Here is a 25,989-nt window from a genome sequence, read left to right on the forward strand (position 1 = left end):
TTGAATCTAGCTCTTCCCTTCTGTCCGCACAGTCATTACCAGTTCTGAGCTTTATTCCTGAACATCTGATTTTCTCTGAATCACCTCATCTTCTCCGTGATTCACCCTGTTAGCCTAAGCTCCCCTCTTGAACACTGCTTTCATCATCTGTGTTACCACGTCTTCTCTACCTCTATTGGCCCTTTTCCTACAACTTTTCTACTTTTCTACACGTACACCTCTCTGTACTCTGATCATGCCAGGGTGCCTTCAGTACTCTGGACTCAGACCCTTCTTCCCTTCACACATGAGATGCCATGATGGTCACACCTCACTCACTTCCTCCTGGAAGTCTTCCTACATTGTCAGCCTCTGAAATAATCCCCAACCTCCACGTGTCCCCCTCTCTCTCAAACTTCTTTCAACTGAAGTAGAAAATCCCTCTTCTCTTTCCAGGCTAGGATTAAATGCCTTTGTTCACATTGGATTCTCTCTCTCTCTCTCTTTTTTTTTTTAAGATTCATCCCTGACCAGTTCTTTTTGAAACTGGCATGAAATCCTGAAAGATGAAGACATATATTGATCATTCTGTTTTTTGCTTTGTTTCTCCAAAACTGATAATTCCTACCAAACCGTTTATGACGTAACCGTATGTGTTCGGTGCTTTCTATTTCAAGTATATTAGTCTTATTTCCCCAACTTGAACATACACTGTTACCAAATCACAATGATCATTATCTCTGTATTCCCTCAAATGCCAAGAATGTGAAATAGACTGAACAAATGTTGGTTAAGTGATAACTGAGACTCTGAATTAAAGAAAAATTTTAGTCTAATGAACGTAAAACTCCGGGTGGACAATAGCCTCAGTTGGAGTATGGTTAAAATGACTATCTCGAACTTCTCTTCCCTCCTCCCTCCTTATGTCCTGTCCGTGTTACTGCAGATGCTAACCAATCTCTTCGTCATCAATCTCATGTTTGCCCCACTCAAATGAATAGATATTCCTACTATAATTATGTTACTTCCTTGTTTAAAAGCCAAATGTTAACAGGATACAATCTAAACTCTTTGTTATAGTATTTGAAACCTTCCACGGTCTGGCTTCTGCCTCCCAGAATCATACGTCTCCTAGACTCCCCACTCTCTCCAACCCAACCTCATCTTTCTTGTCCATGTGTCCTTAACGGTGACTCGCTCTCCATGCTCTGTCTCATCATTGTGCACCTGTCACATCCTCTGCCTGGAACGTTGGAAGCACCTTTCTTCACCTGGCTTAATGCCTCTCCCTTTCAAGGCTCATCTCTGGCAGGCACCCTTCCAGAATCCTTCCATGACTCCTTCTGCTCTGGGTTAGAAGATACAGTAATACCCTGATATGGTCCAGATCTACCCTGTGCATATGTCTATCAAACACGTATCACATTGTGTTACAATAGTTGGAATGCTTATTTTTCTCCCTACCAGTCCTAAAACTCCTTGCTGGTAGGGATAATGTCTCATTAACATTTGTATTCGCAGTACCTACCATGGAGCCTGATTTATTGGCAAAAGTTTATTGAATGAATACCTGACTTATTTCAGCTTTTCATGTTGAAGATGTTTAGCACCATTTAGATCTCGTCCTTGTACTTAGGTAGACATTGTAACTGATGAGCGAAGGTCCTGCAAACCTACGACGCGTTCAAGGAGGCATTTTGCTTTCCCCTTTTATCTAGGTAGATACAACTCTGTTTTATAATTTTAATATTTACTTCTGGACTTATCACTCTATCAAGTTTATCTATAATTGATTCATTCCTTACAATTGATGTAGCAGAATGGGATAAAGCAGCGTTTTCTTCCATTCTGTTTTATCTTTTATCAGCATTTTGTTCTTCATGTATAGCTTTGCCTGAGTCATCAGTATTGGGCTAATGGACTGGAACGGCCCAAGTTGAATGGTAATTACTTACTCTGTTGCTGATAGCCCAGATGAGAATAGGACTTATTAGATCTGTAATAATGGAAATCTGTGTTTAATGCAGATCTTTTAAGCAGTTCGAAACGATCTCCAATTCATCTCTTTTTGCCATATGTTAAAATGTCACATTATGGTTTTAAAATTCAGGATGAGAACTGACGTTTCAGAAGAAGCCTGCCTGTGGAAAAGTTCTCAAATCTGTCCTTTCTAAAATCAGAAGCATTTATTCATCTCAAATCAAGCCTCCTTAGAGAAGAGAGCCCTGTCGGAGCAGTCCCTAGGGCGGGTGGTATCAGGAAGAAGAGGGCCTCAGTCCACAAGGACCCGAGACGGACAGGCTGGCGAGGAAACCAGGTGTGGAGGCCCTGGGTGGTGCCTGGAGGTCTTCCCAGAAACTGAAGTCTTGAAGTTAGCGAATGTACCAAAGGCGAGAGTCCCTTTGCCTCAGTGTCAAGGTAGGCTCCAGAACTGAATACTCGTACTTGTGTATCTTAGTCCATCCCTTGTTTCAGTTTTGGAAGACTTCAGTTTTTCTTCCACAAATACTTCTTTCTCTTTTTCATGTGAAGAATCAAGATAGAAGAACTCTGACTCAAGAAACTTCTGTGAAAAGGTGCTTAGTAATCATGGTCTATCCTCTTCATTTTGCAGACCTGAAGACCTGAAGATATGTCATTACTGCTGCGTAAGGGGCTGGAGGCAGAATCTAGCTCCTATCCCAGGCTCCTGCCATCACTTTTAGAAGTATGTTCTTTGTGGTCCCAATAGAGCCTTGTGAGCAGCCCAACAGCTATGTTTTCAAGTCATTTCCACTAACCTGTATCCTTCTTGACTGGGAAATGGCCCTAAATAACTTAGCTTCCTCTCTTAGAATCGAGTTTTGTCTGGAGACTTATTAATGGAGGCTATAACTTCACCATATTTCATAAATGAAGCAGGGTCATGACGAGGCTCTGGTTTTCAGTAGAGACCTTTGGGTGAGACGTGGTTTTGCACACTCATTCAGTTGATTCTGGGCTGCTCTTCTTTTTGGTTCAATGAGTCTCATGCATCTTTGCAAATGGTAGCTGTCCCGAGTGGGGTCATTACGATGTGGAGGGACTTTACTGGTGAAGTGCGCCAAGCATGAAAACCCTCCGCAGCATTCCCAACGATAGACTAATGGTGATTCATGGGTGAGGGATTGGTGTGGGTCCCATGACTCCAAATTATGGGACTTCAACAACTCATTAGATCTGATATAACTGACAAGGTACTCTGATGGATTTAAGGGATAAAAAATAAAGATTCTCTGAACTCAAGGTGCTTATATTGTATTCGCTTGTGTACTGCTTTTTTTTTTTTAACTCCTGGGCTTTGATACTTTTTATTGATAAATTTCTTTAAATTCAGTGAGCTTGCTAGGTGCATCACAAGTGTGTTTTTAGCAACCTCTCCTTTGGGAGGAAATGGTCACATTTTAGTACTTACCAAAATGGCTGTAGAAATAACGATTTTATGTGGTATATCAGCATTGACTTAAAAGTGGCTTGTAGGTATTTGACACATTTTGGCAACACAGTGGGCACCATCAGGGACATTTAAGATCTTTTTTGGTAACAAACTTCTCAGCTTATATTTGGTATTTGTTGATGTTTTATAAATTGGTGAGCTTTTTCTAGCAGGAATCTATATGAACATCCCTGAAATTTCTTAAAACCAATCTTGAAAAGAAGAAAAGCTATGGATGCCATGGATGCTTAGTTGAAAGTCCATGTTGCCTGTGTAGGACCTTATTCATTTATGGATAAGTACATCTATAGCTGAGGTATATGACTTTTTTAAGAACCAGAGGGAGTCTTTTGGGTCTCCATCGAGAAAACAGAAATCAAGAGGCAAAGTAACTTCTCCAGAATCACTTAGAACTAGGTCTAGTAAGAACCTGGGTCTCTTCACCTCTAGGTCTGCGTCCTTTCCACCACTTCACGCACTTCTTTTATTCCAGAAACATAAACAAATATTTTACATCTGATCACTTCCTCATGAGCGCATCTATTGCTGAGACTGGCAAACTTTGTGATTTCTACCAGAGCAAGCAATCTTATTTGTAAGGAGGCTGACTAATTATCCATGACATTTTAAATGTCTGCATTGTCCTTGAGCTAAGAGTGTGAAAATCAGAAGACTCAGGGGTGTATACACTTCCTGACAGGAAGCACACTTTGACAGGAAAAGCGAAATGAATCTTAGCTGTTCAATAACAATAACATTCCAAGCAGGAAAGTAATTTTAAAAGAAAAAAACAACAACTGTTAATTGTAGTACAGCTACTTTTGTATCACAGAAGCTACCACAGAGCTGTAAGTATAGCGATGAAGATGTAATATATTTTGTCTGAGAAAAACGAAAAGCAAATACTCACTTTGCACAGGCATCAGTGACAATAACGATCATTTTAGTAACTTAGCCCTTGTTTCTTCAGTTGAAATGTGAAGTAACCAAGGTTGATAAGAAGGCTTTGATGTTGAAAGATTTGAAATTCTTGTTTCTAATCAAGGATTGGAACTAAGTTGAGGTGCTGTAGGATGTTTTACTAGATGAAAAGGCGCGGGAGATAACTGTTATTGTCCGATTTGAGAACAGGATGGTGGTATCAGATGAATCTATTGCTCAGAACTTCTTTCCAATGAAGAGATTCCTTCATTAAGAGTTTTGTTTCATGGTAATTCTGTTTGTGTCCTAGTTTTACTAGCGGGACATGGCTCTCAGTAATTATACTTGGTTGCAAGTTACTGGATGCTCTGTTGATTCAGAGACACTAGAAAGAGTTAAAACACCGCCTTCATCACAAGCGTCCCCTCCCCTCGGCAGTGTCCTTTCACTTTGATAACCCTGGTGAATCCATGCCCCATCCTTTATCATGGCTGCTCTGTCGGTCAGCGGTATCTTTTAATAATTGAAAAAAGTTATTATTTTTTGCTTCTGTAGTATTTTATTTTTATGAAATTCTTATTATTGCCGCTCTAGTAATATGGTGATCAGATAGGATGACCATCTATTTTTGAAAATATAGCAAAATTTTCAAGCTTGAATCAATCAAGTTTCTTGGAGGAGCTGCAAATACTTGGATTTGCACGCTGAATAGACACCATGGCCATAAGACAAGGGGTTCAACTTCTCTCTTTAGTTGTGGGACTCTGGGCTCTGGGAGTTGGTCTTTTTAAAAAATAATTAATTAATTAATTTTTTTATTAGTTTCGGTGCACAAAACAATGTAATAGTTAGACATTTTTCATTTATTGGGAGTTGGTCTTTTTATATTTCCGTAAAGGGTTGGAACCGAGTGATTTCTATGGTTACTTTCAGCTCTAACAGTCTATCATTTATAATTATAATGCATGCTGCATCTGTGCAATTCATTCATTCTGAAAAGAAAGGTTTTTGTCTTGGCATGGTTTTGTCTTGAAATGGCATATGTACTTTTGTTGAATGGGTGCTTTCTGCCTGGTTCTGGCTTGGTACCTTTAAACAACATCTCTCTTATTCCCCTACCCCCAGTCCCTGCTAACCACCATTTTACCCTCTGTTTTTATGAGTTCGGCTTATTTAGATTCCACATATAAGTGATATAAAGATTATATTTAAGACAAATATTGTCTTAGTTTGGGCTGCCATAACAAAACCCTGTAGACTGGATGCCAAACTGGGCAGTTGTAGTTTTTTAAATTTGCAGTTTCAGCCCCAAGGGGATTTATTTTTCTGTGCATTGTGAATGTCCTGCCACCGTGGGGTGATCCCAGGTCTGGATCTGTATGGGATATAAATGGCCCATCTTGGGCTTTGTTTGAGTCCCAAGGTATAGAGGCTCTTCCTATGCTTATCCAGCTTAAATTCTGTGTTTTCTATGCTTTTTCTTCCCATTTACGTCAACATATCTTTGAAGGATAAAATATAGGTTAGACTGAGTCTTTAAAACAACACACCCCATGATCCAGTTGGCTATCTCACCTGTTTTTACCATTTTCTTTAGAGTCTCACCTAATGCAATTGACTACCATGTTAGGAACCCTGAGTTCTATAAGTTTATCTTAAATCTTGATTCTGTGTTCGCTCTCAGCTCTTGAGGCCAGCTCTTGAAGTACGTTGCCCCCTTCATTCTTGGCCAAGAGTGTGTCAGTTTAGGCCATTACCAGGTACGGTGTAGGAGGAAATAGAGACAGGGTAGTTATGCACAGGACCGGGAATACGTGAGAACTCATAGAAGACAGACCTGCAGCATGTCACCTGATATAGGGCCACCTGTGAGTAATGGGCCAGGAAGTGGGAGGTTTAGCAAATGGCTTGTGGTGCCCCCTGGAATCTACTGTTAAGAGCCACGGACAGATCCTACACTGAAGTCAGAGCAGTGCTTGGGGATCTACTGAAGCCTCAATTGATGGAAGACCAAAAGTCTGGGAGCTGGAAGCATTGGCAGTCAAGGCAGACATTGGTTCAGGTTGAGTAAAATAACAACCCTGATGAGCAGAGAACAGGTGACAGGGCAATCCATGGCAAGGATATTTGTCCCTAGTCTTTTTTTCTGTTCTTTAAAATAATTCTTCAGTGCAAGCCCAGGCCTAGATATAGAGGTCTTGTGTCCTTTCTGCTAAGTGGAGAGAAAGAAGGTGTAGCATTAGAGGGGGCAAAGCTGAGGCTTGTGCTGTCGGGATTGGTAGTGTTGTTGCTGGTGGTGGTGTTGGTGTTATTGGTGGTGCTGGTGGTGGACTTTTTAGTTCCCTCACTGTTCTCTCACATTGTCATCCTCTGAAATAATACCCCACCTCTAAGTGTCTCCCTCTCTCCTAAACTTCTTTCCACCGAACTAGAAAATCCCTCTTCTCTTTCCAGGCTAGGATTAAATGGCTTTGTTTACAATGGATTCTACTTTTTTTTAAAAATTCATCCTTGACTATGTTCTTTTTGACCAAATTCTTCTTGAAACTGTCAAGAAATCCTGAAAGATGAAGACATATTTAAAATAATATTAAAGATCCCTCAAATTTGTCTGATGCTTTATGCTTACCATGTCTTTCTTCCCATATGTTTTCACCTGAGGCACTTAATAACCTTGGCAGGCAGGTAGAGTAGGCATGGCCCAAATTTGATGGATGAAGAGATTTAGATTCAGAAAAGTTAGGTGATACGTATGTCAAAGCACACACAGCTGTAGGACATATAACTTATAATTGTACGTAGCCAAGATTCCTACCTAGATCTTCCTACTACAAATCCAATGCTCAAATTGAACAGAAAATAGCCAGATTTTATCACCCAGCCTGTGAAAGAAGAGAAAGCAAGGGTGAATGAAGGGAAAGACAGTAAATGATGATGAATAAAACATGAGAATAAGCAGTTTGCATGTGTAGCCTTGTGATTTTTATTGCAGGGCTAAGACCTGGTTCTTAATCGTTCTTTCCTTGTGCCTTCGGCTTTAGGTAAATATCATCCATATTTACCATGAAGGGTCAAGGGCTTGACTGTCTTCTGCAGAACCCCTACTACTCTCTCATCTCTGGAGACTGGCTGTGCCCTTAGTGCAGGGCTGTCCAAACTGTGGCCCGCGGGCCAACTGCAGCCCGCGATCCATTTTTTTAATTGGCCTGCAGCAAATTCCAAAAACATATTTAGTTTACTTAAATAAACCAGGTGAGGCAATACGTACTTCACCTCGAGTGAGTGGCCCGGCTGTCTGTGTATTTTACCGCATATGGTCCTTGGTGAAAAACGTTGAAAAAAGTTTGGACACCCCTGCCTTAGTGAATAGGAATCCCCCTGTGGACAATTGGTGATTGAGGGATAGCTGGCTGCAAGGGGCGGTTCATGAGCCTACATCATGACTGCGACATCATGACTGCAGCCTGGCAGTCGTTAGGAGTCATTACAAATTACTCTGAGTCCCAGGAATCTCACTTACTTCTCACTCAGCAGTTGGAAGATGCTACTAGCTGTGGACCGGGGGTTTCCCCCAAAGACTTTACCTAAGCGTAGGGGGCAAAGAGGTAAAATGATGAGTGGGTGGGGGTAAAACAGAAAAGCCTGTTTCGGCCTCAGAATAGATGCTCTTAAGATGCCATTGGGGAATTAGAGTTGCGGGCACAGCTTAGCCCTGATGGGCCAAGGAACACTCAGGAGTGTGTTTGGGAGTCCTTGGGAAGACGGACATGAACAGAGAAGGGAGAGAAATAACCAAAGGGAGAATGAAGGAGAGTTGTACGTGCTACTTTATGACCTTCAAGATAGGGCCCTTGATTGCCTTTTCTGCTTCAGCTGCTGACCATACACTTAATCCTTTGGACCTTTGAGGCCTGTGTTCTCTCCATCTCTGATGTCTCCTTTCTTCTCCAGTTTTCTACCTGTGGAAACGTTCTCATCTTTTGAGGCTGAGCCCTAACATGTATGTTCTTTGTGTGGATTATCCCCTCACAATTCTTACAGTAGCTCTGTAAGATAGATATTTTTCCATTCTTTTTTTTTTTTTTTTGGATAAGGAAATTAAAGCCCAAAGAGGTAATGTGATTTGCTCAAAGGCACAGTTCTGGTGGGAAGTGCAGCCCTCCAGTCACGGCTCTTTCCAATTATATTGCACCTCATATCTTACTGGTACTCCCCTCTCTCATAATATATTCCTGTACTGGCCCTGACACAGTGTCAATATAGCTATATTTGGCTTCTGTGCCCCTGGCCCCTTCATCATCCAGCCTCTTTCCTGTCGTACATCTACCTGTTTACTGAAGAAGCAGCTTCCCCATGACATTCATTCTCATCCTCTTTTGCTCTGCCTCTCAGAGCTTTGTTCTAGGACAGGGGCTGGAGAGTTTTTCCACAAAGGTGCAGATGGTAAATATTATTGGCTCTGCAGACCGTACAGTTTCTGTCACAGCTACTCTGCCGTCACAGAGTGAAAACAGCCATAGACAATAAATAACTGAATGCGTGTGGCTGTGTTCCAATAAAACTTTATTTAATGACACTCAAATTTGAATTTCATATAATTTGCATGTGTCACAAAATATTTTTCTTCTGATTATTTTCAACCATTAAAAAAATATAAAAACCACTTTTAGCTCAGGTTGTACCAAAACAAGTGGTAGGCTTTGGCTAGCAAGCCATAGTTTGGTAACCTCTGTTCTAGAACTAATTGCGTAGTAATCATTTACCTTTTGGTGAAATTGTCACTGTGTTGGTTCTCTTGGAAGTACTGACAATTTAAGCCTTTAACTACAGGTGAAAGGCGTTGTACCACCTAAAGGGATTTTGGACAGCTGGGGCTGGGATGGTGGTGGGGTGGGAGAGGTGATGCCAGGGGGAGAGCTGACTCTGTGTCAAATAAGGACAGTCCTGCTGGGCTCCTATTGTCTCTTCGGTGAAAATGTTAAATTTAAATCCTATATGTCATTTATCTTTGCGCTTTGTATAGAGAACAAGGTCTTGCTTTGGTTCTTGTAAAAATGCCAGGCTTAGATCTTTTTGTGTGAACTGTCGTCAGCCATTCTGATTGTTGATCTTGTAAATTCATGTTTTTTAGTGCTGACAGAGGGATGGCTTTTGTTTCTGAAAAATTTCATGAAATGTTCCTTTTAATAGGGACTTACATTGAATTTTAGCTTTAGCTGTATTTTCTGTGTCAGATTTTAGATTTTAAAGACATGGGCAACTGCCATTATGCTACAGGGGAGTGATCTGGAATTCTTTAATGTGAGAGCTTCAGCAAAAGGTATGATCAGCTGCTGGCTGTCTTCTCTTGCGCACGAAGACGACGTGATTGAGCTCTCTCCACCTGTGGTCTCCAGATAACCCACAGTGACCATGCATTGCTTGAAATTTGGATGATGATCTCTGGAGTGTCTTGAAGGGTTTGCTTTTTACCAACTCTTTTGTGCATCCTAGAGTCAAAACTTTCGTGGAATGTTATGCCTGTTTGTGGAATGTGGAAAGAAACATAGGCAAGGAAGTAGAGGCTTAATAAGAAAGTTGATTCTCACTAGTACCCAAGCTGTCTTTCTCCTCCACCCCCTGCCCTGTGCTGTATGTCAGGAAGCTTACTAGGAATGCTGCACCTAGGATACTAGGTAGGGGCTTGACTTACACATTCACCTCCAAAACTGACCATTCCAAGGCCATTTGTTTAGCAGATTTCTGCTTTGATAATACAAAGTATTTACTAGCAAGTAGTAGTATTTGCTTGCTATTATTATTTTTAAATTAAGCTTAGAAGATCCTTCAAGTGTATTAGTTACACATCATGTTACCTACCGGTATGGAGCTTATATATACTCTGGCTATTTCTATTCAGAGGCAGTAATATAGTAGTTCTGTTGTATTAAATAAAGAGAACTGTCAATTATTCAATCCTTTGAAATGATTATACATGTAAACTACAAACACATGGACTTTGATTTAAATGAATGGGTTAGTACTCTGGAACTTTGCAAATTATATTCTGGAAGGAAAATCTTTTCAATTTGCTTTATAAGCTTTGAGTATCCCCAGATTTTTTTTTCAGACAATTAGGGAATATTAATATGTTTAGAATTTCTCACAAGATTTTTTTAAATATTCATTTTAAAATCATTTAAGACTCATGAGAAGTTGCGAAAATAGTGCAGAATTCCAATGTACATTTCAGCAAGCTTCCCCTGGTGATAACATCTTACATATCATAATACATTGTCAAAGCCAGGAAATTGGCACTGGAATAATACATTAACTCAAATATAGACCTTATTTGGATTTCACCAGTTACTACATGCACTTTTTGGGTGTACGGCTTTATGAAATTGTATCATATGTTTAGATTTGTGAGAATCACCACAATCAGCCTACAAAACTATTCCATCACTACTGAAAAACTCCCGTAAGTCGTTCTTTGGTAGTCACTTTGCCTTTAGTAGTCACAAAGTTTTGTTCAGACTGTTTTTTTTAGGATGTGAAACTAGAAAAAGCAGAGGTAGATTTGGGGAAAGTGTTTAGTTTTCAGTAGATTTCCACAGTAGTACATTTCAAGGGAATGAGAGAAAAGCATGGAGAACTACACTCAGGTTTGGAGACTCCTACACTTACACCTACAATCCATTTCCAGCTAATGTTTGTGTGAGCTGTGAGGCAAGGGTTGAGGTATGCGTATGTTTGTCCTATATAGATGTCAAGTCGTTCCAGCACCGTTTGTTGAAAAGACTATCCTTTCCTTGTTGAATTACCAGCACCTTTGTCAAAAGTCAATTCTGTACTCTCTACATTCTGTTCCACTCATTTATACAATTATCCTATGCCAGCACCACACTCCTTATCGCTATAACCATTTAATTTATGTATATATTGCAAAATGATTACCACCATAAGTTTAGTTAACATCTATTACCTTACATTTACAATTTTTTTTTCTTGTGATAAGAACTTTCAAGACCTATTCTTTTAGCAATTTTCAAATACACAGTACGGTATTGTAAACTATGGTCACCATAATGTACATGACATCTCCAGGAATTACTTATCTTATAAATAGAAGTTTGTGCTTTTGACTGCCTTCACACATTTCCCCAGCCCCCTAACCCAACCTCTGACGACCACTAATCTGTTCTCTGTTTCTATGAGCTCTTTATTTTTTTGGATCCACATATGAGATAATACAGTATTTGCCTTTCTCTGACTCTTCACTTAGCATAATTTCCTCAAAGTCCATCCATCTTGCAAATGTCAGGATTTCCTTCTTCATGGCTGAGTAATATTCCATTGTATATACATACCACATCGTCTTTGTCCATTTATCTGTTGATGGACATAGATTGTTTTCACATCTTAGGTATTATAAATAATGCTGCATTGGGATGCAGATATCTCTTTGAGATACTGATTTCACTTTCTTTGGATATATCCTCAGAAGTGGAATTGATGGATCACATGTTAACTCTATTTTTAATTTTTTGTGGAACCTTCATACTGTTTCCCATAGTGGCTGCACCAGTTTACTTTCCCACCAGCAGTGTATGAGAGTTCCCTTTTCTCCACATCCTCACTAGCACTTGTTATTTCTTGTCTTTTTGGTGACGGTTATTCTAACAGGTGTGAATGATATCTCACTGTGGTTTTCATTTGCATTTCCCTGATGATTAGTGATGTTGAGGACCTTTTCACCTACCTGTTGGCTGTCTGTATCTCTATTTTGGAAAAATGTCTATTCATGTCCTCTGCCCATTTTTTTAAATTGGATTTTTTTTGTTTGTTTTTGGTTATTGAGTTAAATATGTTTTTTTCTCTAATATTTAAAAAGCTTTTTTAATTTTTATTTTAAAAAAATTTTGTTAAATTTATGGGGTGATGTTGCTTAATAAGATTATATAAGTTTCAAGGGTAAGATTCTATAATACATCATCTGTGTATTGCATTCTGTGTCTCCACTCACGGTCAAGTCTTCTGTCACCATATATTTGACCCTTTTCTACCTCCCCCAACCTGAGTTTTTTTTAGAAAATATATTTTGGATATTAACCCTCTGAGATATGATTTGCAAATATGATCTCCCATTTGGCAGGTTTACTTTTCATTTTGCTGATGGTTTCCTTTGCTGTGCAGAAGCTTTCTAGTTTGATGTAGTCTCACTTGTTTATTTTTGCTTTTCTTGCCTTTGCTTTTGGTGTTAAATCCAAAAAAATCTTTGCCAAGACCAATGTCAAATAGCTTACCCGCTATGTTTTCTTCTAGGAGTTTTATGGTTTCAGATCTTACATTCAAGTCTTTAATCCATTTTGGGTTGATTTTTGTGTATGACGAAAGTTAGGTGTAGTTCTATTCTCTTGCATGTGGCTGTCCAGTTTTCCCAGCACTGTTTGTTGAAGAGACTATACTTTATTCATTATACATTCTTTGCTCCATTGTAGTCAATTATTTAACCATATAAGTGTGGGTTTACTTATGGACTCTCTATTTTGTTCCATTGATCTGTGTGTCTGTTTTTATGCCAGTCCCATGTTGTTTTAATTACTCTAGCTTTGTAATATACTTTGAAATCAGGAAGTATGATGCCTCCAGCTTTGTGTCTTCCTCAAGACTGCTTTGGCTATTCAAGGTCTTTTGTGGTTCCATACAAATTTTAGGATTGTTTGTTCTATTTCCATGAAGAATGCCTTTGGAATTTTGGTGGGGATTGTATTGAATCTTTGGATTGCTTTGGGTAGTTTGAACATTTAAAAAAAATATTGATTCTTCTACTCTATGAGCACGGAATATCTTTCCATTTATTTGTGTTTTCAGTTTCTTTCATCAATATATTAAAGTTTAAACAAGTAGAGATCTTGTTTTGGCTATTCTAAGTCTTTTTACTTTCCATATAAATGAATCAATTTGTCAATTTGTACAAATGATTTAGTTGTCAGTTTCTACAAAAACTTCCTGAGGCTTTCATTGGCATTGTGTTGCACTGTAGATTCATTTGGGGAGAATTGATGTCTTAAGGATACCATAGTCTTCTAATCTTTAATTCTCTCAGCATAGAGAATTTCCTTAGATTATGTAGTTACTGTTTAATCATAGTTAATATTATTTATGTTTGACTTCCCTGTTTATAATCTACTGTGTGGTTTCTCTCTCCTCACTGGATCAAGACTGCTACACAGGAATTTCTTGTAAGCGCTATTTGAGTTGAAACTTTTGTGACCTATGAATTTTGTCCTCATATTCAAGAAAGGTAGGAGACATTGCTCTGTATTCAACTGGTATTTTTTCTCCTCTTCTCACTCACCCTGTTCCCCGTTGTAACGTGGGATTGAACTAAAGTGAGGGAGGGGAAAACCAGAGTGTGGTGAGTGATATTTCTGCAAGAGTTGAAGTTGAGTAAACAGTGAGCCAGTAGCACATTTTCTTACATCACTGAAATGATCAGCTCCAGCTTGAGCCTTCCAGTGTTTCATGGTCGTTAGCAGAGATATTTAGAATTTCTTGGGGTAGATAGTAAGCACCGGATGTAATAAGATTACACTATTTTGCTGCTTAGAATGGAGGTGCTGTATCCTTAAGATGCTACGGATGAAGTATCCAGGCTAATAAAAAAGCCAAAAAACCCTAGTTTAATAGTGCAACAGTTTGGATTTTTAGATTTGATTTTGATTCCTACAGAAAAGGGGAAAACTGTATCTCTTAAAGGTACCACTATGAATAGAAATAATCCCGTTGTCTTCTTACTTCTATCTAGTCAAAGAAAAAAGCCCCCAAAGTCAACCCACCAACCAATCAATGAAACAAAATCCCATCAAAATTCAGAAAATTTTCTCTTTCGCAGTTAAGGCCTTTCGCATGAATTTAAATTTAGCTTCCCTGGGAATTTTGGAAAAACATCTTTCTTCATTGTTTTTGTAAGCCCTATGAGGCAGAGATATAACTTCCTCAAACAAAACAGCAGGAAAAGCAACTAACAATTCTCTGGATAATGCAAACGAATACAAATTGCCAGAATTATTGCAGAAGTGCTAAAAGCCTTACTTTGATATTTTATACACTATTCCTAGACTTCAGTGGTTTAGGAATACCTGTTTTAGCAATCCTGACATACTAGGGAACAAAATTTGTGGCGACAATAAATTTATAGTCTCCAACTTAGAAATGGATCATATTCCAGGGGTTGATTTATAAATTAATTAGACTGGAAATATTTTTTTCTTGTGGAAAACAGCTCGATAAAAGATGGTTTGATTTCCTGGCTTATGTCATCAGTTTTCTTTTGCTAAAAATTACATGATTTTTCCTTTATTAGACCATGTTAGTGTATTAGTTATCTACTGCTATATAATCAATTGTGCCAAAATTTAGCAGCTTAAAAAAATCATTTGTTATTTCAGTTTTTTGGATCAGGAATCTGAGCATGGCTTAGCTGGGTGCCCCCGGATCAGGGTCTCTTGTCAGCCTGAGGCCTGCCATCAAGTGCACTTGAGAGCAGTTCTTCCCCAGCCGAGCCTTCAAATGAGACTGCAGGCCCTGCTAGTCTCATCTGAATTCCAGTTTTGGAGCCCCTGAGCCGGAACTACGCACCTTCCATTCTCATGTGAAATGAGACCACTGAATTTAGAATGTACCTTGTGTTTGAACAGTGGTTATTGCTCAACAAGGGATCTCCTCCTCTCCTTGGGAGGAAACCTTATATCTACAGTGAGGAATAAAATAGAGGTTACTTTCTATGGTTAAGCTAGTAGCTGGGTAGCTTGGGAAAGTAGGGAAGTGTTTTCTTTTCCCCCCTTTACTTGTAGCTTGCAACCACCTTGACCAGTATGAAAGGGTGTATTTTTAATGTTGTATGGTAGAGCATATTTCACATGGAGACAGTATCCCATAAGTGGTGTTTAGAATCCTAGGAAAAAGTTATATTTGAGACTCATTATCGGTTGAGTAGGCCCTTGTGGGCTAGCTCACCTCCATTTGTAACAGCATGTTCATGAGAAAATGGATTCTATATCCCAGACGTCCATCTTATAAACATGCTTTTGAAATGTGCCTCATTTTGAAGTTGGGGACTTGCCTGTATTTCATTAGGTCCTCTTCAGCTACCTTCCCTACAGTAGTTTACATTTTGAGCTATCAGCCTTTGGGGAAGATAAAATTACAGCAAATAGAGATTACTATAATTTACTCTTAGCACTAAGAGCCTGGCAGACCTATCAAGACATAATTTTACGCAAAATCAGATTTTCTACAAGGCCTGCACTGAAGTCCCTTTACAGTTGCATTATGCCAGGTCACAGTTATCCTCTCTTTCTGTAGAAGTCTAGGGTCTTAATCAGGGACTTCTAGAAACACTTGATCAGATTTAGTACAGGAGACACATTTTTGGCCTGCTTTGTGCTCCCTTCAGCCCATATCTACATGGAAGCCGGCGGCCTTCCAACTGAGAGAGATTACTGCTTACTATTGAGGCTCTGGGCGAGCTCAGTGGAAGATTGCTTGCCTTGGCGTCCCGCTTGCTTGATATTTTCAGACATGACTCTCGTTTTATTGAGCAATGCCCCAGTCTGTCAGTCATTAGAGAATTCATCCAGAAATCAACCCATGTTGCCTGAATATCCAGGGATCTGCTTGAGTAGATATTCAAGGAAGATAATCAAATAGGCTTTGCACTGCCACCTCTAATCTCTATCTTTTCGTTAAGTCAGACGACCAATAGTATGTTTGAAGAGGCCCCCATCTCCACTTAACTTTCCTGAGTTAAGGTGTTCACTTTTGCATTACTCTTTCATGGGACACAGTAGAAAAAAACATCCTAAACTGCCTTTCCGTGTCATTTGTAGAACTGTAGTTGAAGACTTCGTCCGTGATGTTTCTCAATATGAATATGTACTTGCTCAGCCACGTGACCAAGCCTGCTCTTTCAGAATGACAGGTCCTTAGGGGAAATTTTCAGAGTAGATGATTTATATGTGTTGTTTCTTTTGTAAGAGCTGGATCAAAAAAAAAAAATTCACTGACTTACTGAGATCAGTTGCAGACTTCACAGTCAAAACTTGATTTAATCATTGTTTTTGGAGGGAATATAAAATGTTTCAGCTGCTTTTAAAATTAGGAATGGTGAGCATAATCGCTATTCAGTAAATCTAAAATAGATTTAAAAATTCCCTTATCTTCTGTTGTGGGGGAAACTTACAAGGGAGAGAGAACAGAAAGGGTGAGAGGCAGAAGGGACAGAGAAATAATTAAAATACGTACCGAATTCCAGAAAGGCAAAATACTTGCTGATCCACTAGTCTACCTTTTGCCCTCCCTCTTTCCCTCTCTTTCCTTCTCTTCCTCCCTTCCTCTCCCCGTCTCTCTCCCTCCTTCCCTCCTTTGCTCCCTCTCTCTCTCCTTGTTTCTCTCTCTTCTGCCTCTAAAATAAAAATAATATAAACACAGAAACCCGTCTATTTTATTTTTAAGGAAATAATGTTTTAATGCCATCTAAATTTTGGAATGGTTGATCCTCTGAAAATCCTTCCTCCCTTAAAAAGAGGACAATTACCATAATGCTTTGGAGAGCGCAGATCAATTAGAGAGGAAAGGGAGCGATACCTCTATCTCAAGGATACTATGAACTACCCAGAATTTTAAAGCTGGTTGCAGTTCTGCTACTGTGAGATCCAGGTGGGATCATCTTTGGCATTTGTGCTACGCCTGGATAAAATGGAAGCATCATGCTGGTCCGAGCTCAGGCCTGCTTGCCCACTACTGGCCTACTCCTGTGTCGTGGCATGGCCCTCGGTCCTGGGAAGAGGCTCTCAGGATGCAGGGGGAATCACGGGGTAGCAAAGACTGGGGACATTAAAAAAAAAATTATTTCTGTTTTTGAAAATGTAATACATACATCCCACGGAACAAAGTTCAAAAAGTAAAAACAGAATATTAAAAAAAACAAATTGTAGCATATTAAACACATTATCCTGCCCGTTGATCTTTTTTCTTCAATGAACAGTGCACCTTGTAGATACTTCCATGTCTGCACGTATGTAGTTACTTTATTCTTTATAATGAGTGCATATTATTCCACAGCGTAGATTATTTTATGCAAAAGGTTGGTGCCAGTCTTCTTACTAACAAGACTGAAATGACTGTCTTTGTAGATGAGCAAAATGCACGTAGGAGCTGATCTCTGATGGATCTTGTTAATCTTCAGTGTTAATGTTCCATCTCTTTATGAATATTTTATTGCCCTTAGAATCTTTCATCTCCTCCTTCCCTCCAACACAGATACTAATTTAATGAATTGAAAGCTTATCGATTTTAATGGAAGCCAAATTAACATCTATGTTTCTATCTATGACTGTGTCTCTTTCTGTCTTCTTAAAGGCCCATATTTAGTTGGTATCTTTCTCATTTCTAATGTAAAAAGAGAATCAAGACAAGTTTCCTGTAGGGTTTGTAACAACATATTCCATTTTGATTAGGAGCTTCCATTTAGAAATAAAGTCATAATTCCTTTTCATGAAAGAACGGCAACAGGAAAGCAAATAGATCTGACCTTACACCGGAACAGGCCTGCTTTGTAATGCTGACAGGGGGTGTGGGGGGCTGAGGCTGGGACGCTGGTGCTGGCCTGGAACAGATTGCAAGGGGAGGTCTGGGCCCGTCAGGCTCAGCTGAGCAGAGGGCCCGATCATTTATCACTGTCAGAAGGGGTGAGCGTGGAGGGAGGAGGAGTTACTGGACCATTCCTGCCCATCGCCTGACTGACAGCTGATGGTGCCTCACACAGCATCCATCGATGTGCAATGCGCTTCCTGCTGGAGGCCCCTGACACGTGCACCAGGAAGAAGGAAGAAGACCTGCTTGCTGCTATGGTGCCTTGCAAGAGCCACGTGCTGCCACCTTTCCGTGCGCAGTATAGAACTGTTTGTAAAAGCTAATTTAGTGGGATTAGAGGCATGGCTTTAGGCTCCGTAGTGATAACAGAACTCGGACAGTGGATGAGAAAATACCTCTGTGGATCTTATGCTTTCATTACATTCAAAGGATTAGGATACTGCCCAACATTGGGTCCCTACAAGTTTTCAAAGGGCAACATTTGAAAAAGAATACTGACCTGTATGATTTCTGTGTGATGCTTTATAGATATGTTTAACGTTAAATTCATTTTAAAAATCTAAAATATGGTTTAGGATCAATAGGAAGCATGTACGTTAGAATATAAGAAAATCGTTTTGGTTTATAGCCGTATTTTCAGTACAGCTGTTTTCATCACTGTTATTCACGGGGATGTCACATTTATCAGACTGACATAAAGATTTTAATCCTTAAAATAACCTTATTTTACATGGAATTTCTGTTCTCAAGCTGATCTAACTTTGGTAGTCATTAGGAATTACATGTGTTAAGGGGGAGGGGTGGGGAATTTCATAAAGGTCAGGTGGAAATTTTCCATCAATTAATATTATATGCTTATCTCAGGTGCCTAAGTTAGACATGGTTCTTAAATGTGGTAATTAATAACGGTATTCTGAAAGTGAAAATAGAATTCTTCCCTAGTGAAATGAACAATGTTGGAATGGTTTTTCAAGTCTGCTTTTTAGGTTTTTCTTTTTTCTTTTTATAGTTTACAGATTATCAAAGACATCTTTCCTTTAAAACTTGGAAATTACATAAAAGTATAAAGAAGGAAGAAAAATCACCCATAACTCAGCAGGTAGAAGCAGCCACTGTTACATTTTTACTGTTTCCTTTTAGTCATTTTTCTGTGCCTTTGTTCTTAATTGGGTAGAATATTTTTTTATTGTATCTTGCTTTTCCTGATTCTACATTATTACAGAAGCATCATTACCTAGCCTTTTCCAGTGCACCTGTTCCACATTTGAGTGATGGGTGTCAGTTGCATCTTCAAGACTCTTGGTCCCCTTTTCTTTACAAATCAACACTTAAGTCATCAAATCATCCTTAAAATGCTGTGGAGGGCGTCTTGGCAAGACCAGGGCCCAGAATGCTTGGTCAGTGTGATCAAGGGCCTCTCTGCTGAAGACGGGAGAGGCTGGTACAAAGTTAGAGCTTGTGGGCCAAATGGGAACCCCGCTTAGTTCCAGTCTGGCTTGTACCTTGAGACACCAGGAATGTGTGATGTGGAGAAAGAGCCACAAAGAAACAGACAATGGGGGCGGCGGCGGTGGGGGGAACTGTGAGATCATATTTTGTTTTGGGGCTTGACAGGCTTTTGTTGCCATATTAGTGAAATAAATGCACTTTTCCACCAGTCCCCAACTGACCTAATCACCACTGATAAGGTTCGTAATGACCTAAATAACTGATAGGAGTACCTGACAAGTGGGCGTTGGGTTTTCACGGTGTCAATAACATGACTGGGGAGGGACTTGCACTGCTAGCTGACCTGCAGCTCTGAAGCTTTAGTCTGATACAAGGCTGTTCCAGTCCCAGGATGATTCTGGGACCAGCGGAATTGTCCAATTAGGTAGTGTTGCCATGGTCACCCGGGCTGGAGGAGATTGGACGTACAGGAGAATACTGAGGGTCTGGGAGCCCACCAGTCCCCCCTTCCTTGTCATTTAACTATCTGATCCCCCCACTTCTCCCTCCCCCAGAAGATACGAATTTTAGCCATCTCAGTTTGAGCACAGAACATGAAACTAATCACTGGTTGGTTTATGTCTGAATTTGCATTATTGCAACTATATTATCGAACAGTTATATTGTGTTTTTTTTTTTTTAAGGAAGAAAGCAGTCATAAAGTTTGAACTGCAATAGACATTCAAAAAAGAAAAACATAGTGTCAGTATCATCTTGCAAAAGCTTTTGAGCATGCACTCCCGAATCCCCTTCAAAAATCTCTCCAATAGTTGACTTGGACCCAGTCTTGCTCTAATTAACCTTGCTGCTCCTCAAGCACTGGGCTTTCAAGATAAATGGAAATCTATTCCTTGTCCTCACATACCCTTGACTGAGGACACATCATGGCCATCCACAGAGGTTGTCCTCCTGAAACCTGTGGTTTTGGAACGTGCCCCCATGGAGCACAGACGGGGACATTTGCCCAGCCAGCCAGATTGAAGGCGTACACCCTGCTGCTGCGAGGCAACAGATGTCCCTGTCAGAGACCCCCTCCTGTCTCCATTGCATGCTCTGCTGCCAATCAATAGTTAGTAGCCAATCAATGAGTGACTTTTCTGTTCACTTAGTTTGTTTCTGTGGTGAAATGTACCACCGATTTTGAAAACAAAAATTTATAATGCTTATTAGCTTCCCAGGTTAGTTCCCTCTCACCCCTCACCCAGTCTTATTTGACCTGTGTAATGTGTTTAAAGGATCTCTGCTTCTTTGACTCACAAATAGTAAGTAGCCTCAGCAGAGTTTCAGTGGGAAAGTGCCCTTGGAAGTTCAGCCTTGGCCCAGGAATAGAATTGCCATTGCTTGTTTATATATATATTTAAATTTATTGGGATGACAATTGTTAGTAGAATTACATAGATTTCAGGTGTACAATTCTGTATTACACCATCTATAAATCCCATTGTGTGTTCACCACCCGGAGTCAGTTCTCCTTCCATCACCATATATTTGATCCCCTTTACCCTCATCTCCCACCCCCCACCCCCCTTACCCTCTGGTAACCACTAAACTATTGAATTGCTTGGTTTTTAAGAACTCACTGATCTCTCGTCATGGAGTGGAAAGTAGCACTCCTATTTCCCCCTATTCTTTTATCCCTAAAGCTATATATAGGTAGAGTTTTGGAGATTTTCAAAAGATCTTCCTTTTATTGCAATTTATTATGTAGAAATGAGGAGAATGGCTTCTTTGTACCATCTTTCTGTTTTATTCACCTAGACAAGTAAGGACATAACAATTTCATCACATATGCTCTGTCTAAATAATGAAAGACTCTATGGGGTGCTAAATTGAGAAAGGATTTTGTGGCCACTTTTGGGGATTGAAAAAGTATGCTATGGTAGATTAGAGATGTCTGCCGAGGGCATGAAAGTGGAGGGTAGGCAAAAATATGCCCCGTATTTGTGATTCCTGGTTCAGGTCTTGTGAAAAATAAAATAGATAAGAATGTTAGCCTAATAGTTAAGTAGTGTTTACTATGTGCCAGGCACTGTTCTGAGTGCTTTAATATTAACTCATTTCATTCTCAAAGCAACCCACAACGGAGGTACAAGTGGAAAACTTACAATGAAGAAACTCTTACAAAAGAAGAAACGGAGGCACAAAGAGCTTACATGACTAAGCCACGTTCATACAGCTTGGAAGTGGGAGAGCTGAAATTCAGCGTCAGGCAGTCTGGTCCCAGAACGCATGCCCTTAGCCGCTGTTACTGTACTATACGTCTTGTTGGCTAATGCTCTGTCTTTGCTGTCCAGGGACTGAGGTAAGACTCAGCTACAGCTGAGAAGGAAATGCAAAATCAAGTTTATATTATAGACCCTGTTATCTTTGGGCCTCAAGCTCTAGAATAAAAGATAAGACAGGGTCCAGGAGAACTTCCGCCTTCCTCTCCAGTTCAGGTGGCATTTCTACTCTTTCCACCTCTGCCAGCAACTCTGCCTTCTCAGGTGAGAGTAGGTGAACAGGAATGAAGAGGGATGGGCATTTAAGGAGTGGAACAGAGGAGTTCCTTGGTCTCCAGGCCACCTGACTGGGGAATGTATTTCTGAATGGCCATTTTTAATGATCCTTTTTACATAAAGGACACATACATGTACATGCAAAGAGAGAGGGATTTTTAGTGTATCAAATAATGTATCTTTCATAATGGCTAGAGAGAGACTTTTAAGAACTATTTATGTCTTCCTTTATTAATTAATGACTATTTAATGAATACCTATTATATATCCCATACTGTAATAGGATTGTGGATGTGATGAGCCAAAAGATGTATGAACCCTGCCCTCTCTGAGCTTACAGTCTACTTGTCCAAATAACGACTAAGTATAAGGTGCAGCTCTGGTGAGTGCTGCAGAAGAAGGTCGTTGGTCCCCATAATGGAAGAAATGAGGGACAAAGGTGGCCAGACCACGTGGGTCCTTGAATGCTGTGTTAGAATTTTGACTTAGCCTCAGCGCGTGAGCCATGGGCGGTGGGGAGGACGTTGGGGAGTTTGTGTCCTATAATCAGAGTCATTGTTTCTTTTCGAAAGGGAATTGTGGCTACACTGGGAAGAATCAATTGGAGAAGGAAGTGCTAAAGGCACTTGGAGGAGTCCAGGCAAAGGGGCAATAACTGTTGGACTGGAGTGGTTTTGGTGGTGAAGGGAAGAAGCGGAAGGATTCTAAAGACGTCTGGAAGGGAAAATTAGCTAGATTTAGTGACAGATTGGATGTTGGTGGTGAGGGAGAGAGAATTAGCAAGAGAACGGGTAGGAGGATGGTGGTCTTATTCCCGGAGGTCGGGATGCTGGAAGAGGGTCCGTTTTGGAGTAGAAGGTCATCTTGTGTTGGAGGTGGTTTTGAGCTGTCCCAGAGGAGATGTCAACTAGGATACACTTTTGATTGTAAATGTGTAACATTTCAGCTGGGCTGTAAATAAGCCTTGATGAACTGTCCTGGGAAACTATGTACTGGGGAAAATTTTTTTTTAATCTATAATTTTGTTGATTTTAAAAAAATCCAAGCAAACGTTTTCATCTAGAAATAAGAATCTAACAATGACAAAGGAAATTAATAAAGGTAAATATCTTGCATAGTCTCCCTAGTTATTTTCATTTTTGTGTGTTTCTCTGGCAGTCTTTTCCCATAAGCATTCATCTTTTAATTAGTTGTCATTATAATCTACAGCCAATGTGTAATAGGATTGCTTTCACTTACCATTATCCCAAATATTTTTCCCCGTTCCTATATAGCTTTCAGATGGTGTAGTTAAAATATGTTGCATAATATTTCATGCTTTTGATAAATCACGCATTATAATTTCATAAGAAATTTCTCTACTTTTGAATATTTAGTTGATTTTATTATTTCATTATTAGAAGTAATAATATTTCAATAAATATTGTTATGTATATCACCTTGTTTTCCTCTTGCATTTTCCCTTAGGTTGAATTCTTTTGAGTGGGAGTAGTGGGTCAGAGTTTGAATGGGTTTATAACTCTTGATAATGTGTAAAGCCAGACGTTTTTAAAACCAATGGCAGGGCTGTGGGATGCTCACCACAGAAGAGAACTGGGACGTCCACTTGGGGCCTCATGACATTTCACTGGATTCAGTCACCAGTGGTCCTAATCATATTAGTGAGTGCTTGGGAAGGTCGCCTGCCACCTGGGACCCTTCATCTTGCGTCTGCTAATTGTGTCAGTCGATGCCTAGAGATTACTGTAGGACTGGCTCTCTGTTCACCCTGGGCTGGCTGCTTCCATCCTCCCAGGTTTTGTCTTCTCAGGATAGTGCCACAATTACTTAAGAACCAGTGGAAGCCCCTGAACTGATGGTGTTCTGAAGGGATTGTCTAAAATGGACTGAATCTTGGAGTCCTTCGGGTTCTACAAGACGGCAGTGGTGTTGTGTAGTGCAGGCTGCCTGAAGCCCCCAGGGGTGTGGATGGGGTTCTCAGGACCTTCCATGACCCGGTCCCTGCCGACTAATCTGTCCTTCTTTGCCATCGCTTCTCAACATACCATCTCTACTACGCCCAGATTCGACTCTATTCTGGTCCAGGACGATGCCTTGTTTACATCTGTCTATTCCTGGCGCTATCTCAAGTTGCTTCCTCACTCTCCACCTTTCCAAACGCTGTCTCCTTCAATACTCTATACTAGTTACCGTTCCTTCAAGTCACTGGCTCTGACTTCCCAACTTACTGTCCCTCTGCGGTGAACTCTTACAGCACCTTCAGTCCCCATTCCAGGACTTAGCACATAATTGTAAGGTTTGCCTTTGACATTTTTACCTCTGGGAGGACTCCTCGAGGGCAAGAACGATGCCATACTCCTCCTTGACCCCTCACATCCTTGCTTTAGTGCTGAGCCTTTTGCCAGAGTTTAATAAATGTAATGTGACCCATTAAATCAAAATATATGTGCTACATGATGCAGTGTCAGAGCATTTTAGCAAGTCTTCTGTTATGCAATTGCAACATTAATGCCTACATTCAAAAATTGCTCAGGCTGTTATTCAAATACTTATGGATGGACCATACTCAGGTATTCTCTATCTAGCTGCACTTTGGGGGTTATGAGAACACGTTAATGCTGGAAAACCATGCCCTGCTCACTTTGTGTTTCTAAATCCTTGATATGCACTGGGGTGGAAAGGATGATTGGTGGAGGGGAACAGGGTGGATGAAAAATAGTAACAAGCACTAGAGTGTCTGTCTGGTCTAAAAGAAGGTGTCCTTGGCTCCTGGGAACAGTGCGCGAATTGTAGTGCAGTGATGTGTTCTGCTATTCTGTTTCTTGAAAAATTGGTCCTAATGTGACCCTGCTGTTTTTATGACTTCACTTGGCTGATCGATTCAATGTTCTCATCATCAGGAGTCTTCAGGGGAAGCCACTCCGGTTCACCCTGGAGCCCGGATCTTCCCTTGTTCTCCAGGCGATGACCTGGCACAGTAGGGACCCTCTGGCTAGGCGTCGGGAGCTTTCAGATTGGGCTGGCTCTGCCACCACCAGCTGTACAACTCTGCATAAGGTCTAGCCTCGGCACACTCATTTGCAAAATGACATGCCTGAACTAGACTTTGGGCATCTTTGGGCTCTTCTGAAACTGAGATGAAAAACAAAATAATTGAAAGTCTTTTAAGAGGGTAATCTTTGGTGCCATTTCTAACTAAAAATGAGACACATTTAATGACATGTGTTAGCATGTGTGTAGAACTTTACACTTAACTTGCATTTCTTTCTTTCTCTCTCTCTCTTTTTTCTAGCCAAACATCATGTCAATGGCAGCAGAACAGTCGAACCTTTCCCAGAGGGAACACAGATGGCTCTATTTGGTAAGATATCAACTCTGAAAGAAAACCCAAACTGAGTGCAAAGACTAGTGCCAAATTTCTGAGTTTTAGCAAGTGTCCCCAGGGCTTCAAAATCTGGGCTCTTCTGGATATTTACAAATCATCGGAGCCAAAAAAACTATTGAGTTCTTAGTATTTCTGGGATCATAAAAGCTGATTCTATAGAATTTAATATGCTTTCTTTTCTCACTTTGCAAACCAAATATCAAACTGTGTATTTGCTGTTTCTTACATTCACACTATGAATTAACCGGATAATTTAGGGTTTGAGTTTTTCTTTCTTAGGAGAGATTTTTTTTTCACCCCCACATTGATATATAACTTTGCTAAAGGCTGGGATTCAAGTAGTTTTGAGTTGTTATTCCACAAAAATCAATCTAATTGAATGATTTCTTTCTCCTCCATCAGTAACTGAGTATATTCCTTAGGAGAAAACATCAAGTACAATGTTTTAAGTAATGGGGAATATAGTCAATAATGTTGTAAAAACTATGTATGGTGTCAGATGGGTATTGGACTGATCAGGGGGATCGCTTCATAAATTATATAAATACCTAAACACCACTGTACATCTGAAACTAATATAAAATAATATTGAATATCAACTATTATATATACTCCCCCCCACAGCG

General features: G+C 40.1%; 1 protein-coding gene across 3 annotated transcripts in view; it reads left to right on the forward strand.

Annotated features, from left to right (window-relative positions):
- MSRA (methionine sulfoxide reductase A) overlaps window positions 1-25,989 on the forward strand; it is a 336,169-nt gene that overhangs the window by 106,693 nt on the left and 203,487 nt on the right. For all 3 annotated transcript variants that reach the window (XM_033135137.1, XM_033135139.1, XM_033135140.1), the window contains one exon: window positions 25,271-25,339. In XM_033135137.1, coding sequence (XP_032991028.1) covers window positions 25,271-25,339 — 69 coding nt within the window. The remainder of the gene's footprint in view (window positions 1-25,270; window positions 25,340-25,989) is intronic.

This window comes from Rhinolophus ferrumequinum, chromosome 18 (assembly GCF_004115265.2).
Source record: "Rhinolophus ferrumequinum isolate MPI-CBG mRhiFer1 chromosome 18, mRhiFer1_v1.p, whole genome shotgun sequence".
Lineage (NCBI taxonomy): Eukaryota > Metazoa > Chordata > Mammalia > Chiroptera > Rhinolophidae > Rhinolophus > Rhinolophus ferrumequinum.